At 49.4% G+C, this 13,993-nt stretch overlaps 1 protein-coding gene across 1 annotated transcript; it reads left to right on the top strand.

Moving 5' to 3' along the window:
• Positions 1-5,139: 5,139 nt before the first annotated feature.
• Positions 5,140-6,432, top strand: LOC120658430 (RING-H2 finger protein ATL74-like). Its single transcript, XM_039936709.1, has one exon. The coding sequence runs from the start codon at positions 5,600-5,602 to the stop codon at positions 6,176-6,178; it is 579 nt and encodes a 192-aa protein (XP_039792643.1). The 5' UTR covers positions 5,140-5,599; the 3' UTR covers positions 6,179-6,432.
• Positions 6,433-13,993: the final 7,561 nt, after the last annotated feature.

The raw sequence follows: 13,993 nt of genomic DNA, 5'->3' as shown, positions 1-13,993 counted from the left end.
TGGCATGGCATGCCTGCCATTATTAGTTTACTTTTATTTGTTACGTCCGGGCTGATTGCGATGTGCGCGTGTGCCAGGAACAACCCAAATCGCACTTGGTTTGCAAGTTCAGCAACGGATGGAATGGGTGTTCCGGCCGGACGAGCGATCCGCGGGTGTACGTGTACGTGTACCTCTCTTTGTGTCTGAATGTTACAGTAACTGATATGATCTGATCTTCCGATGAAGGGGGTGTTAGTTCCCAAAATAATTCCGTCACATCGAATCTTCGGATACATGTATGGAGTATTAAATATAGTTGAAAAAATAACTAATTACACAGTTTAACTGATTAGGATGAGATAAATCTTTTAAGCATAATTAGTCAATGATTGGACATTATTTGTTAAATAACAATGAAATGTACTACAATATCAAAACTCAAACTTTTTCGCCAACTAAACACCCCCTTGCTCGGGCCGATCAAGCCAGTTCCGCGTATGCTTCGCTTCAGAGCCGTGATAAGAGCGAAAATCTGGTCAAACCACGTAAGCGGCGTACATACGGCTTCCGCAGCCTGCAGCTTGTATATGCCGTCTGGGCATGCATGATCCAACCTCTTCTTCACCGTCAACCTGCCAATGCCTCCCTGCCCCCATCCATGGGGAATTCAGCCCCACCCCCTCCCTCTTCTTCAGCATATGTTACTGTAGCAAATTTTGATCATTAACTTAAAATATTAGATAAAGTTATTTTGTTAAACTAACTTCACAACTCTTGTGCTACTTCACGAGACGAATCTAATGAGATCTTTGACCGCACGATTAGAGAATGATTACTGTGGCCAATTATAGGTTAATTACCATCATTAGATTCGTCGCGCAAAGTTGCACCTATCTGTGAAAAGATTTTACAAATAAATTTTGTTTAGTACTTCATGCATGAAAAATTCTTTTTTAAGCGCGAGTAGCGCAAGTGAAACAAACAGGAACAGGGCTGTAACTTGGAAAACAGGCGGCTGGCGTGGTGGTCTTGGATCCAAATCCTGCATCATGCGGGGTCGCGAGCTGCGGGGTTGGTCGCCTCTTTCTTTTTCGCCACAGCGGCTGAGTCAGCCGTGACGATTGCATGTGCAACTCGGCAAGCCCGTCTCCGTCTCGTTGCCTTCGTGGCCCACGGCGTGCTTTGACGGTATGACACCACCCGACGAGGCGACGACTGGGGTGGCTTGACTTGCCGACCGCCGGCCGGGCCGGGCAGGCGAGTGTGCTGCGTTCTGATGACGTCAGGTTGGCTGCGCAACGACTGCGAGTGAATTCTATAGCAAACAAGAGCTCTTATCTCGTGGACGTGGTGGTCACTTTTGGCAATTCCATCTAGTATTCTCTGGTATTTGCCCTTTGCTGGTTCTGATCATTGCCGATGACTGAATGTGACATGTGTGACAATGATGAGATCGACGAGTTGGATAAAAACCAAACGTAAACATGTGGAGGATATCGCGAGGCTCTCAAAGGTTCTTCCCCCACCTTTTGGCCCTTTTTTTCCACGACCCATGCACTTCTCGTGAACCACAAATACTGAGAGATGTCCAGGAAGTCTGAACGTATGGCCTGTCTAGTAGAAAAGTAGAAGACCTTGTAGGGTAGTGATCTAGTGGAGCATTCCTCCCCTAGCCTGAGGCCTGAACGAGTCTCTCCCCTCTCGTGCCATGCTTACCAAGTTACCAGTCACCTCACGAGACCTGGTCAATCTTGGATCCAGAAGCGTGGGACAATGGGGCCCGGGCGTCTTTCTGACAGGAACGGCCTGCACCGCACGGAAGCCACGAACCCGCTGCGTTTCTGCACCACCACGAACGGTGTGCAGGACCGCAGGTCGGCGCAGCGCCACAGCCACAGCCCGCGGCGACGTGAAGGACCCGACGACTCCTCAACGGAGCGCCACCTGACGCCTGCGGCCTGGCGGCCTGCCATTCGCCCCGCCGCGTACCGGCAGCCGGCAGGATCGGAAGGAGCCACCCCCGTTACGGCGTGGCACGCCAACGCCATCAGCCATGGGTTGTGGGCTTGTCGCCGGCGAGGCCGGGCCGGTCGGCCAGTCGTGTTCAGGACAGGGCGCGTCGCTGCTGGGGCGTTGCATACTTGCATGCTTGCCGGAGGCCGGCCGGCCGGCCTGTCTACCCGCGATGTGGGATCGCGCGGCCTTGGGATTGTGGGCACGTTGCCGTCATCGGGTCGGGTCTGCCATTTTCGGCTGTGATGTGAGTGTGTGGTTCGAGTGGGCCGTGACGTCCGCGTCCGTCTCGTTGCCTTCCTGGCGCCGCCTGCCTGGTGTGCTTCGAGGTGCTGGCTCGGCTTGCTGATTGCACCGGGCGGTCTCCAGGGTGGCTGCGATCTGAGGATGTCTTGACAGTCTGACGGGTTCTGCGTCTTCCTCTTCATGTCGGCCCGGTTTAGTTCTCAAAAAATTTTCTACAGTGGCTGTGTTTGGTTTGAGGTGGAAAAATTTTTATGGAAACTTTTTGCCCCTTTGACCACTAATTAGGGGTAGTAAATGAAATCTAATTACTAATTAGAGGATAGTTACTGTAGCAAATCAATATTTAGTTACCGTCATTAGATTCGTCTCGAAAAATTACACCTATCTCTGAAAAGGTTTTGCAAATAGACTTCATTTAGTACTCCATGCAGGCATTCGTCTTTTTATGTAAATTTGATGTGACATCAAACCAAATACGGCCAGTATCCGTCATATCGAATTTTTAAACACATGCATGGAGCATTAAGTGCAGTTAAAAAATAACTAATTACACAGTTTAATTGATCCACATGATGAATCTTTTAAGCCTAATTAATTCATGATTAAACATTAATTGTCAAATAACAACAAAATGTACTACAGTACCAAAATCCAAAAATTTTCACAAACTAAACACCAGCAGCTCCGTTGGTCAGCATGTCCCCTCGATTACTCCTAGATCTATGTTGTGTTTGGTTTGGGCGCGAAAAAAATACCTAGATCTTTGCAAGTGGGCCGTGGGCAGCATTGTTGGGCTGCACAAGGGCACCTCTCCCGCCTCGTCATGTGCCACAGGAAGCCTTCTCTAGTCCACGTTGTCGCCGCCTCCACTCGACGCATGTGTTCCGTGCTCCTCGGTGAGTCGGTGTCGCCGTGTCGCCGACGCCGATGCTATTTGTCGCGCGCGCGCGCTCTGGACGGAATTCGCCGCGTCGCCGAAGAGCGCAACGTCACTGGCCCGGCGCGAGAACTGGGTGGACCAATGTCGGGGCGGATGGCGGCGGTATCGCCGCTGCCGGGGACGGAAAACGTGGCGACGGAGCTCGGCAGCGGGCGGCGGCGGCGCCTTTTCCGACTGCGGATCAGTTTAGCACGCCGAGTGAAAGCGAGAGGCCTGACGAAGCTTCAGAGGCCAGCAGCGCCCCTGGACAAGGCGAGCTCCCATCAGATAAAGAAGTTTAGAACCAGAAACAAAAAAAAAAAGAAAGGGAAGGCAGAGACAGCCACGTCTATCTATTTATTTTCGAAGATTACAGCCACGTCTATCTATCCGGGCGCTCCAATGGCGGCAGGACAGCGGAAAGCCAGCGCGCCGCGCCCCATCCCAATCTATCCGGGCAATCAACCCAAGCCCAACCCAAAGCGAAAGCGCGCCCCCGCCCCCCGTCCCCAGAGATGATGGCCACCTTGACCGCTGCGGCTGTCGAAGAGCAGCAGGACGCGCCGCCAACCACCCCCCTGAGCCCGTGCCGTGCGTGGCCCCGTACCACCACTCGCACTTTGCCCAGCCGGCAGCGTGCCTGGTTAAGGCGTCAATCGCCAATCAAAAGGCTAATCACCACAGCCCAGTGAGTGAATGGATCGGTGGTGACTGCTGCTGCTGACCGGACCGTGGGGACGAGGCGAGTGGCCGGTCTGGCCGAGGATATTTTTCAACCGTATCCTGCCCCGATCCCGGGGTGCCAGGTGAGCTCTCCTGCGCTTTATTCCGTCGTCCTTGCCTGCTCCTGTCCGTCCCCCCGGCTTTTGTTCGATTTCTAAGCACCATGATTGCCGCGGGGAATTATGAGGTTGTGTTTAGTTTGTGAAATTTTTTGGATTTCGGTACTGTAGCATTTTTTGTTATTTGATAATTAATGTCAAATTATAGATTAATTAGATTTAAAAAATTCATCTCGTCATTTACAATTGAACTGTGTAATTAATTATTTTTTAATTATATTTAATGCTCCATACATGCGTCCGAAGATTCGAGCCTGAATTCACATGGAGATCAGTAGATAACGGGTCAGTGGCTGACAGAAGGAAAAGACGGAAGCGTGATGGAGAGCGCGCGCACTAAGCACTCGTGTCCCAGTCTCCCGTCGGCACGCCTCTCTCCCCGGCTCCGCTTTCCAACCAACTTGCCCGATCCCCGCGCGTGATCCCCGCGCCAGGGAAACGAGGGAAACACGGTGCCCCGTCGTGCCCACCCGCGCGTACGGCGCGCACTCGGCGAGCCGGCCCGGCGGGTCACGCCCACTTGGGCTCGTCTCGTCGCCGCCGGTCAGGGTCAGTGAGTGAGCGTTTTAGGCCGCGGCGAGCACGCGCGGCCGCACGATTCGCCGTTCGCGGCGCGGCGCGAGTCACCCCACACGCCCTTTTTCGCCGGGGAAGAAAGCAATGCCGATGTGGTGGTGGTGCTGCTGCTCGCCCTGCTCCAATGGAGCTGCCCGGAAGTGTGCGGCGTGGCATCCAGGGCGTCCGGGATCAGGTGCATCGAACCTGGACCGCCTTTTGTGACTTTTCTTGCTTAATAAAGCACGTTGTGGGACTGAACGAGCTGGGATAAGGTTCGTAGTGCGCCGGCATATCCTCAAAGGCGGCGGGCCGGGGTTCGTATGGTGCTGACTGCTGACTGTGCCGTTCAAATATTGTACTTGAGCAGTCGACATGGACCTGACGTGGCGGGGTACCCTACACATGGGCCCGGTCGGCCTCTCTCGCCAGTCGCCCCGGAGGGTGGCCGGCCGGAGAACCACCCTTTTCCTCGTCGAGCTCTTTGCTTTTAGCGCCCGATCGTGTGGAATCGCATCCTTCGGTGCTCGCATCGCATACTCCTTTTTTTGCAAGCTCTGCGTAGATGCTCTACTTCACGCTCGTTTCCTAGGTCGCGGGCTGTGCTTTTCGAGCACGACGGCTGTACCTGAAGTGCACCCCGGACGGGGACTGCTCAGCCCCGGCCAAGGGATCAGCTCACGCCTAATCAAGAAAAAAGGACCCGCCTCGTCCAGTTGCAGCAGAAAAAGGGGTGGCAAAAGGAACCCCGGAACTTTCTGAGAAGAATTGCTGGAGACTGGAGAGTGACACTTCCGCTTTGTGGAGCTGCTTGCTTGTGAATTATCGCTATTATCCCTGTACTATATTAAATATATATGTATATTACCCGGTGCTGCACTATCGCTGGCTTCTCGGACGCGCTATAAAAACGAAGCAGCCCCGGCGCCAGACTCTGGCCTCCTTCCAGCTCCACCAGCCGAACAGAGAGTCCACTCTACTCCACTGGACACTGACCTAAACTGGCCCCGCTTCTTCCCGCGCCCCACTACTCCCACCGAGCATGGGGCGCCTGCTGGCCTCCGTCGAGCGCCTGGCCGCGGTGGCCGCCGCGACACCGGCGGCCACCGGGGGCGTCCACACGGACACGCTCCTCATCCTCGCCGCCGTGCTCTGCTTCCTGCTCTGCGTCGTCGGGCTCGCCTTCGTCGCGCGGTGCTCGCGGCTGTGCAACCCCTCGGCCTACTCCGTCGACGCGGCGGCAATGCCGGCGGCGGCGCGCAAGGGGGTCGAGAAGGAGGCGCTGCGGATGCTGCCGACCGTGCCGTTCGAGGGGGGCGACGCCGGGGAGCGGCTGGAGTGCGCCATCTGCCTCGCCGAGTTCGCGTGCGGGGACGAGGTCCGCGTGCTCCCGCCGTGCGGCCACGCCTTCCACGCCGCCTGCGTCGACACCTGGCTCCTCTGCACCTCCACTTGCCCCTCCTGCCGCAGCGCCCTCGTGCTGGCGCCGGCGTCCAACAGTACTACAGATCCTCCCCGGTGCTGCGCGTCGGCGCAGGCGGCCCTCGCGGAGCCAGAGTACTCCGTCGCCGTCGCCGTCGTCGTCGAGCGCGGCGGCCCTTGCCGGACGTCGGTGCCGTAGGCTGGCGAGCCCGTCCACGGGCGCCAACACCCTGTGTCCTTGTACATATCTCCACACCCTGCCACGATCACTGATGGATTGCTGATGCTGTACAGTGTGCAATGGGACATTTTAATCTGATCTGTGAATACCTAGTAAAAAAGGCTTTCTTAACTATATGTGGCAAGAACATTTTCGTTTTGGTTCCTCGCGGTTAACTGCTGATGTACGATTAAAAAAAAGGCACTCGAGAATGAAGGGCGTGTTTAGTTGCCTCTCTTAAAGTTTTTGAAAAGATATTTTTCTACATTTGAAGTACTAAACATAGACTAATCACAAAAATAATTACAGAATTCGTCTGTAAATCGCGAGACGAATCTAATGAGCCTAATTAATCCGTCATCAGAGGTCTTTACTGTAGCATTAATGTAGCAATTTAACGTCTAATTACAGCCTAGATTTACACGTATCAGTCGCAATGTGTGTTTTTTTTTGAAAGCAATGTGTTTTTTATTTCGTCTAGATTGAAATCTCCATGCAGGTGCTGGAATTTTTTTTTTGAAATTTTGATTTTTTGAACTAAACACGGCGGAAAGAAGAAAGAAAGAGCATCGACAGAATTGATCGATCAGGACGGCGCTTTTGTACTACAGAGATAGATCATCATGGAATCCACGGGGGTGGAGATGGCGGCGGTCGCGTCGCTTCGATCGCATCGTGGCCGGCACGGTGGGATGGGGTTATTTCGGTCACTGTACGATTCGCCGTGCTCACAAATTAGGTCCGTGACGTGGGCGTACGCACGTACGGACACTAGTGTGAGTGAGTACGCGCGCTGCTCGATGTCAACGGCTCATGGGCTATGGATGGATGCGGATGGCTGAACATCCGAATTATTTGTATTCGTATCTATTTAAAATGTAAATATAGATATTCATATTTGTATTTGATTTTAATATAGATGTCATATGGATGCATCCAAATCCGAATTTGAGAACTTTTCTCTGTCCGATTCCGTATTCGTATTCGAGAAATATCCGATCATATCCGTATCTGTCTGTATCCGCAAAGAAAAAGTGACTAGTGAGACAATCTTAAACTTATCTTTATACATAATTACTTAATGATGTACACTATTTAAATTATTTAGAAAGCTAGATAACTAATAATATATTTATTAAAATTAGTAGTGATATAAAAATTGATTTTAACTATTTAATATATTTATTTCATGATTAAAATTATTTTATAGAGTCAAATTAATTATTTATTTAATGATAAAATCTTTTTAATATATCTTAATTATTAAGTATTGAAATATTTATTTATTTTATTTTCAAAATTAGTATTATATATTTAATATAAAAGCTATACATAGATAATTATATTTTTTATTAGCTATCTTCTAATCCTTTACTCCCTACTTGTATAATGATTTTGATCTACTATAAAATTGTTGACACATTAAACTGATACTCGTGATAGTTCTATGTTTCAAATCGAGAAGGTATCCGGATTCGAACTATCCATTTTGTATTCGTATCCGATGAGATCCGCATTCGCATTCGTATCCGAATTAAAATGTGGTAAAAGGTGACATTCGGATTCAATTTCATCTGTATCTGATCCGAATCCATCCTTGCCATGGGGATGGGCATAGCGGCATACGGGTCGGATGGGCGCAGCGTGGGCCGCCGCATGGCCCGCTGGCTTTGCTTATCATGGATCGTATCGCCGGAGGGAAAGTCTCAGAATAAGTATAGTTTTAATGTGCGAATTAGCTTATAGTTTAATAGTAGGACGGTCAAGTGGGACGTTACCCATCCAGTTATTAGAAAATGATTATTGAGGGACCGCTAAAGATGCTCTTGTATCATGAAATCTCGAGCTGCCAACTTCACAGTCCATGAATTCATGTCATGCTATACGTACCAGTCAAAGGGCTTTCTATATGAACTGCGTTTAGGTGGCTGATTTATCCCTTGACTGCATAGCCTAATTTCAATAAATATAAGTTTTTCCATATAAGTTCACCGTTTTCCATTTGATACAATATCTACACAAACATCGATCACAGTAAAAACAATTCTGGTCCCCTTGACATTCATATATAGATTATCCTCTGTGATGGAGACATGAAAAACAATTTCTTTAAAGTGTTTTGCTAAATTATAAAAAAGATAAAAAATGATAACCTCAGGCCGCGATCTCTGTGGGTGGCTTTCTTCACCACAGCCCAAAAGGCCAAATTGACGAGCACAAACATACTTTTTTTTTTGTTTTCTCTTTCTTTCCCAGAAAACGCACCCTTCGTCTCCGTCACCGATCTGAATCCGGAGAGACCGCAGCCCAGCCCCAGGCGATGTCGCGCTGCTCTCCCAGGCTCATCCTCTTTTCCTTCCCGGTCTCATTTCGGCGCAACTTTGTTAGTTCCTTGTCAACTCATGCGGATCCCATTCACATTTCATGCCATTTCGTCATTGCAGTGCGGAGATGTGAGGAGCGAGCGAAAAGGAAAACCGAAGATGGGGGACGACGCGGCGACGTTGGTGGGTCGATGCGTGCTTGCTCATTTGGTGGTTCCGGTGGGGGTGGGGGTGGGGGGGGGGGGGGTGCATTTCAGTCTGGTCACTTGGTTCGGGGCTTATCTGGTGGAATGTATGTTTTTTAATTTTTTTAATAATATTTTAAGTTTAACCCGGTTGTCGTTTTATTTGCAGGACATAGCCCGTTTGGTCGCGCCAGCATCAGTGGCGTGACAAGTAGCCTCTGTCGTGCCAGTGATGCTGGCGGGACAAGCGTGCCACGCTGGCAGGAGGGGTGCGACGAGCCACACAGGCAGGTAACGTGGGAAGGCCTGTCGCGCCACCCCGTCTGGCGCGACAAGCGCTATGTCCTGAGCCCGCGCCGGCCCCTTCCTCCCTCACCCTTCTTTTCTTCCCCCTCCTGCCCGAGCCGAGAGGCTTGCTGAAGCTGTCGCTGGCCATTCGCCCCCCTAGATCCTCCTAAAATCCGGCGTTTTGTGGAGGGAAAAGTGGGGGAAATCGTTCCCCATCCTTCCCCGAAGGTATTGCCCCTATTTTTCCTTCGTTTGACCATGTACATTAGTAGTTATTAGTGGTTCAAGGTGATTAGGGTTTAGGTATTGATTTGAGAAATGATGTGGTAGTTGATAGTGTAGTCATGATTAAAGTTTTGGATGACACATAGATGGTACTCTGCTCGCGATTTGGACGTGAGGTAGTACGTGCATGCACCGATTAATATCTATTCTAGGATTGAGTAGAGGGAATGATATTAGGATTGAGGATCTATTAATATGAGTTTCATTCATGGATAATAGGCAACATGGAATTGTTTGTGTAGTTGCTTTCTTTGTAGATAGATGATTTCGCTCAGTTGTTGCACGGAGTATGTATAAAGAAAATGGAGAGTTGGAGAAAATTATTGTGGATGTCTAACTTTTAGGTACTTCTCCATCGTGCTACTATGTATTGTAGTTGATAGTGTTCTCATTATTAGAGCTTTATTTGATATGTAGATGGTTCTCTGCATCGATTAATATGAATTCTAGGATTGAGTAGTGGAATTTAACTTATTTGGATGTCCAATAATAACATTGTCTTTAGGTTGATGGCGGAACGCAAGCGTAAGGTTGGGATACAGTATCCTACAATAAGATGCGAGGATGCCCCAGTCCCTCCAGCACTATCTGTCCCAAATTGTGAATGCGGTATTCCGGCAGAGGTGAAGCAATCTAGGTGGCCGACCACAGCTGCTAGAGCATACTACATGTGTTCTGTTAAGTGGGAAATGCACTCTGTGAGTGCTAGAAGAGATACATATTACTGGACACAGCCGTGTATGTTCTTCAATGGATTGATGGACTAGACAAGTTTGACCCTAGGATCCGGCCTTTTCCATATAATAAGGATGAGATAAAACCACTCAATGAGTTCAAGAGGTGGGTGCCTCTTCCACCTAATCCTCCTCCAATGACCAATGAAGAAAAGCAAGTGGCAGCGTGCATCCCTGCTTGCATAGCACATCGTATCGTACGCTCTTGTCCGAATGAACCACATTAAATGGACGATGATGACGCACTGCATAATCAGTCAAGAAAAACTGCAACTCTGAAAGTGAATTGAATTTCATGCCCTTGCGAATCTCTGGACTGTCACTATCAATTACAGACTCACTTTCAAAAATATATGAGTCACAAATGGCTCTATGGATCTTGCTAAAATCCTTAGCATTTGAAACCGCCGGGACTTCAACGTGGGCTAGCTTTATCATGCGCAACTCTTCAGCGGTATAACTAAAATGTGTATTAGCGTTATTAACAGCCCGACCCATTGTCCCATCCCTACACTCATCATCACCACTTATTTCCTCATCACTAGCGCTGGATCCATCGGCATCATCATTTTCCTGCTCTACTTGGGGCACACTTGCATTACCCTCAGGTTCTTCTTCCCCAGTGCCTTCATCATCGTCCTCGTCATCACTACTATTGTATTCATTCTCCTCTGAACCGAAAGAAACAACATCATCGTCCCCAACACCCTTGTCATCGTCCTCCTCGAAGGTTCCGTAGTCGAAATGGTCCGAAGCGATGACCATATCATAATCCACAACAAATTCACTAGCACAAGTGAAATTTGGGACATCTTCTACTACGGTTGACTCTTGAGTTATATTCTCCATACGAAATAGAACTACATCTACTATCCCAACTAGTTCTTGTGATCTAGAAATATGGGTTATTTCAACAACCACCTCCCAACAAACCACATTTGCACGCGCTACTATATCCTTGTACTTCCTCCAATGCATCTCCGATTCCAATGTCAATATAACATAATGGACTCTAGCTTTACCACAATCAAATTTGCCCCTCAGAGTTATTTCATCAATACCACAATAATGCTTTGAAACAACTCGGTCTACCAAATCATTGAACGATGGAGAACTATCGAAAAGCTCAACATCCTCTATCATATTCTCAAATTCTCCATTTTCCTTAACCATACCCCCGTGAAAGAACCGAACTAATTCATCCATTGTCTATACCTTGATCACGTATACAAAGAAATCACTTACACAAACAATTCCAAATTGCCTATTATTCATAAAACAAACCCTCATTATATTTTGCAGTCCTAAATCCTAGAACAAATGTTAAACGACCTATGCAACTAATTGGGGTACAAAACAAAATATTGCCAGGTCATACCAAAAATTGGGGGTACAAATAAGCTCAACTAACCATACTAATGACTATCAAATACCACACACAAACCATTCTATGCCATAGATAATCTTATTCCCTTAGCATCATACAAACTTTAACCCTATTTTTCCTGTGTATGGTTGAAAAAAAACTCTCATTACATTTTCCACTAATCAATGCTAGAACAAACCCTAAACGATCCATGCAACTACTTTCTCACATTAAAATCGTGAGCAGAGTACCATCTGAGTACTACCTAAACCTCCAAACATAACTACACTAGCAACTACAACACTAATTCTCACTTCAAGATCCTAACCCTAAACAACAAACAACCCTAAAACCTACTAATGCACAAGGTAAAACGAATAGAAAATGGGAGCAATACCTTCGGGAGAGGGTGGGGATCCATTTCCTCTACTTCTCCCTCCCCCCCCCCAAAATCGCCGGATTTGGGGGGGGATCTGGGTGGCGGCGGCGGCGCGCCTGGCCGGCGCTATGGTCGGGAGGGTGGAGGAAGAGTGGGGAGGGTGGGGAGGGAGGGGGCTGCGCGGGCCCAGGTATTAGCCCTTGTCGCGCCAGCCCGCCTGGCGCGACAGGCCTCTGTTGCACCAGCGCATGTGGCGCGACAGAGGTGCCACGTCATTGCCCCGTCAGCGCAGCCGTGGCGCAGCGCTGCGCCGAGCGCCAGCATGGCAGCCCTGTCGTGCCACATGCACTGGCGCGACAGAGGCTACTTGTCATGCCAGGTGCATTGGCGTGACCAAATGGGCTACGTGGTGCAAATAATCCTTGATACGGGTTAAAATTAAAATATTATTAAAAAAGGTTAAAAATAAAAAAATCGGAATGTATGGATGCAGGATGACCCCATACCGCCTTACGCGAGGCGACGCGGGATCATCGGAGGTAAATGGGAACCCAGATGTTACTGGGCGATGGACTAGCTGGGTCTTGGTCTGATGCTGACAGGGTCAGTTTGACTGCTGATGGAAACCTAGATGTGTTTGCTGAAACTAGTCTGAAACTTGTGCTTTTGAGCGGCGGTATGCTTTGTATTTTGAATAAACTTTGTCAATGGGTGTTTATCAGTGATAGTGTACTTTGTGTTTTGGACAAGCTCATCATATTAGCGTCTTTCAAGGGTGTGTTTTTTGAACAAGTTCCACGAAACTTTAGTGTTTCCTACTTGGCTGTATAATCGGTTCAAGCTTCGTATTTTGGATGTTGCAGGTGCCTTACTGGCCTATGAGTGTTTTGAATGTTTTTTTTGTTTTGAATGTTGTACCAGGAAGCCAAGCTCATTACGATAGCTGGATCAGATACCAAAGGAACGGATATGAAGAAATAATGGTAAAAACCTGTTGTTTTATCCATGTGTAGAAGTAAATAAATATTAGCTTCATGTTGCTGAACATACAGATTCTGTGATCATTGTTGTTAACTCGGACATACAATCTTTTTCATCCCATATGTTCACTTGGGTTTCCATTTTTATCTCCTTTGCGTAGTGTTAGTTTGTGTAGGAGAGAATAATGAGATGTATTCCTCCAAACCCTAGAAGGGTGGGATATATAGATCCTATATATGGGCCTCTAGATGGGCCTCTATACATTGGCTCACATATACACCAACACCCCCTCCCCCGTAGTCTGAACTACCGGCACAGCGGTGTTCAAGACTGGACAACAAGAAAGACAACACCCCCCCCCCCGCAGTCTGAACAACCGGTGCAGCGGTGTTCAAGACTGGACAAGAAGAGAGTACAAAGGGCAAATACCCCCCGCAGCCACAACTAGCCACCTGCTACGTTGAGGCTGGAGCGAAACTTCGAGAAGATCGAGGAGGGTAGTCTCTTGGTGAAGATGTCAGCAAATTGGGAGGTAGTCGGGATATGGAGTACCCGAACATCGCCGATGGCGACCCTGTCGCGCACGAAGTGTATGTCGATCTCCATATCCTTCGTCCGTTGATGCTGGTTGGGGTTGGTGGAGAGATACACGGCGCTGACGTTGTCGCAGCAGACGAGCGTGCTCTTGGCGAGCGGGCTGTGGAGCTCCGCTAAGAGCTGTCGTAGCCAGGACGCCTCCGCCACGCCATTAGCGACAGGCCGGTACTCCGCCTCGGCACTGGAGCGGGAGACAACCGGCTGCCGCTTGGACAACCAGGAGACCAGGTTGCCGCCCAGAAAGACGGCGTAGCCGGAAGTGGAGCAACGAGTGTCCGGGTAGCCAGCCCAGTCAGCGTCGGTGTAGACCACCGGCTCAGCAGAGGACGAGCGGTGAAGCACCAGGCCGAGGTCCATAGTGCCACGGACGTAGCGGAGGAGATGCTTCAGCGTAGCAAGGTGTGACTCCCGAGGATCATGCATATGGAGACAGACCTGCTGAACAGCGTAGGTGAGGTCCGGCCTGGTGAAGGTGAGGTACTGCAAAGCACCGGCTAGACTCCGGTAGGCAGTACGATCAGCCACCGGATCACCCAGATCAGCAGACAGCTTCGCCTGAGTGTCGACAGGAGTGGAGCAGGGCTTGCAATCAGTCATCCCAGCCCACTCCAGAATATCAAGGGCATATTGCCGCTGGTGAAGGAGAAGACCAGAC

This window comes from Panicum virgatum, chromosome 2N (genome assembly GCF_016808335.1).
Source record: "Panicum virgatum strain AP13 chromosome 2N, P.virgatum_v5, whole genome shotgun sequence".
Lineage (NCBI taxonomy): Eukaryota > Viridiplantae > Streptophyta > Magnoliopsida > Poales > Poaceae > Panicum > Panicum virgatum.
The sequence above is the reverse complement of the archived record's forward strand: the minus strand, read 5'-3'. Positions and strand labels throughout refer to the sequence as shown.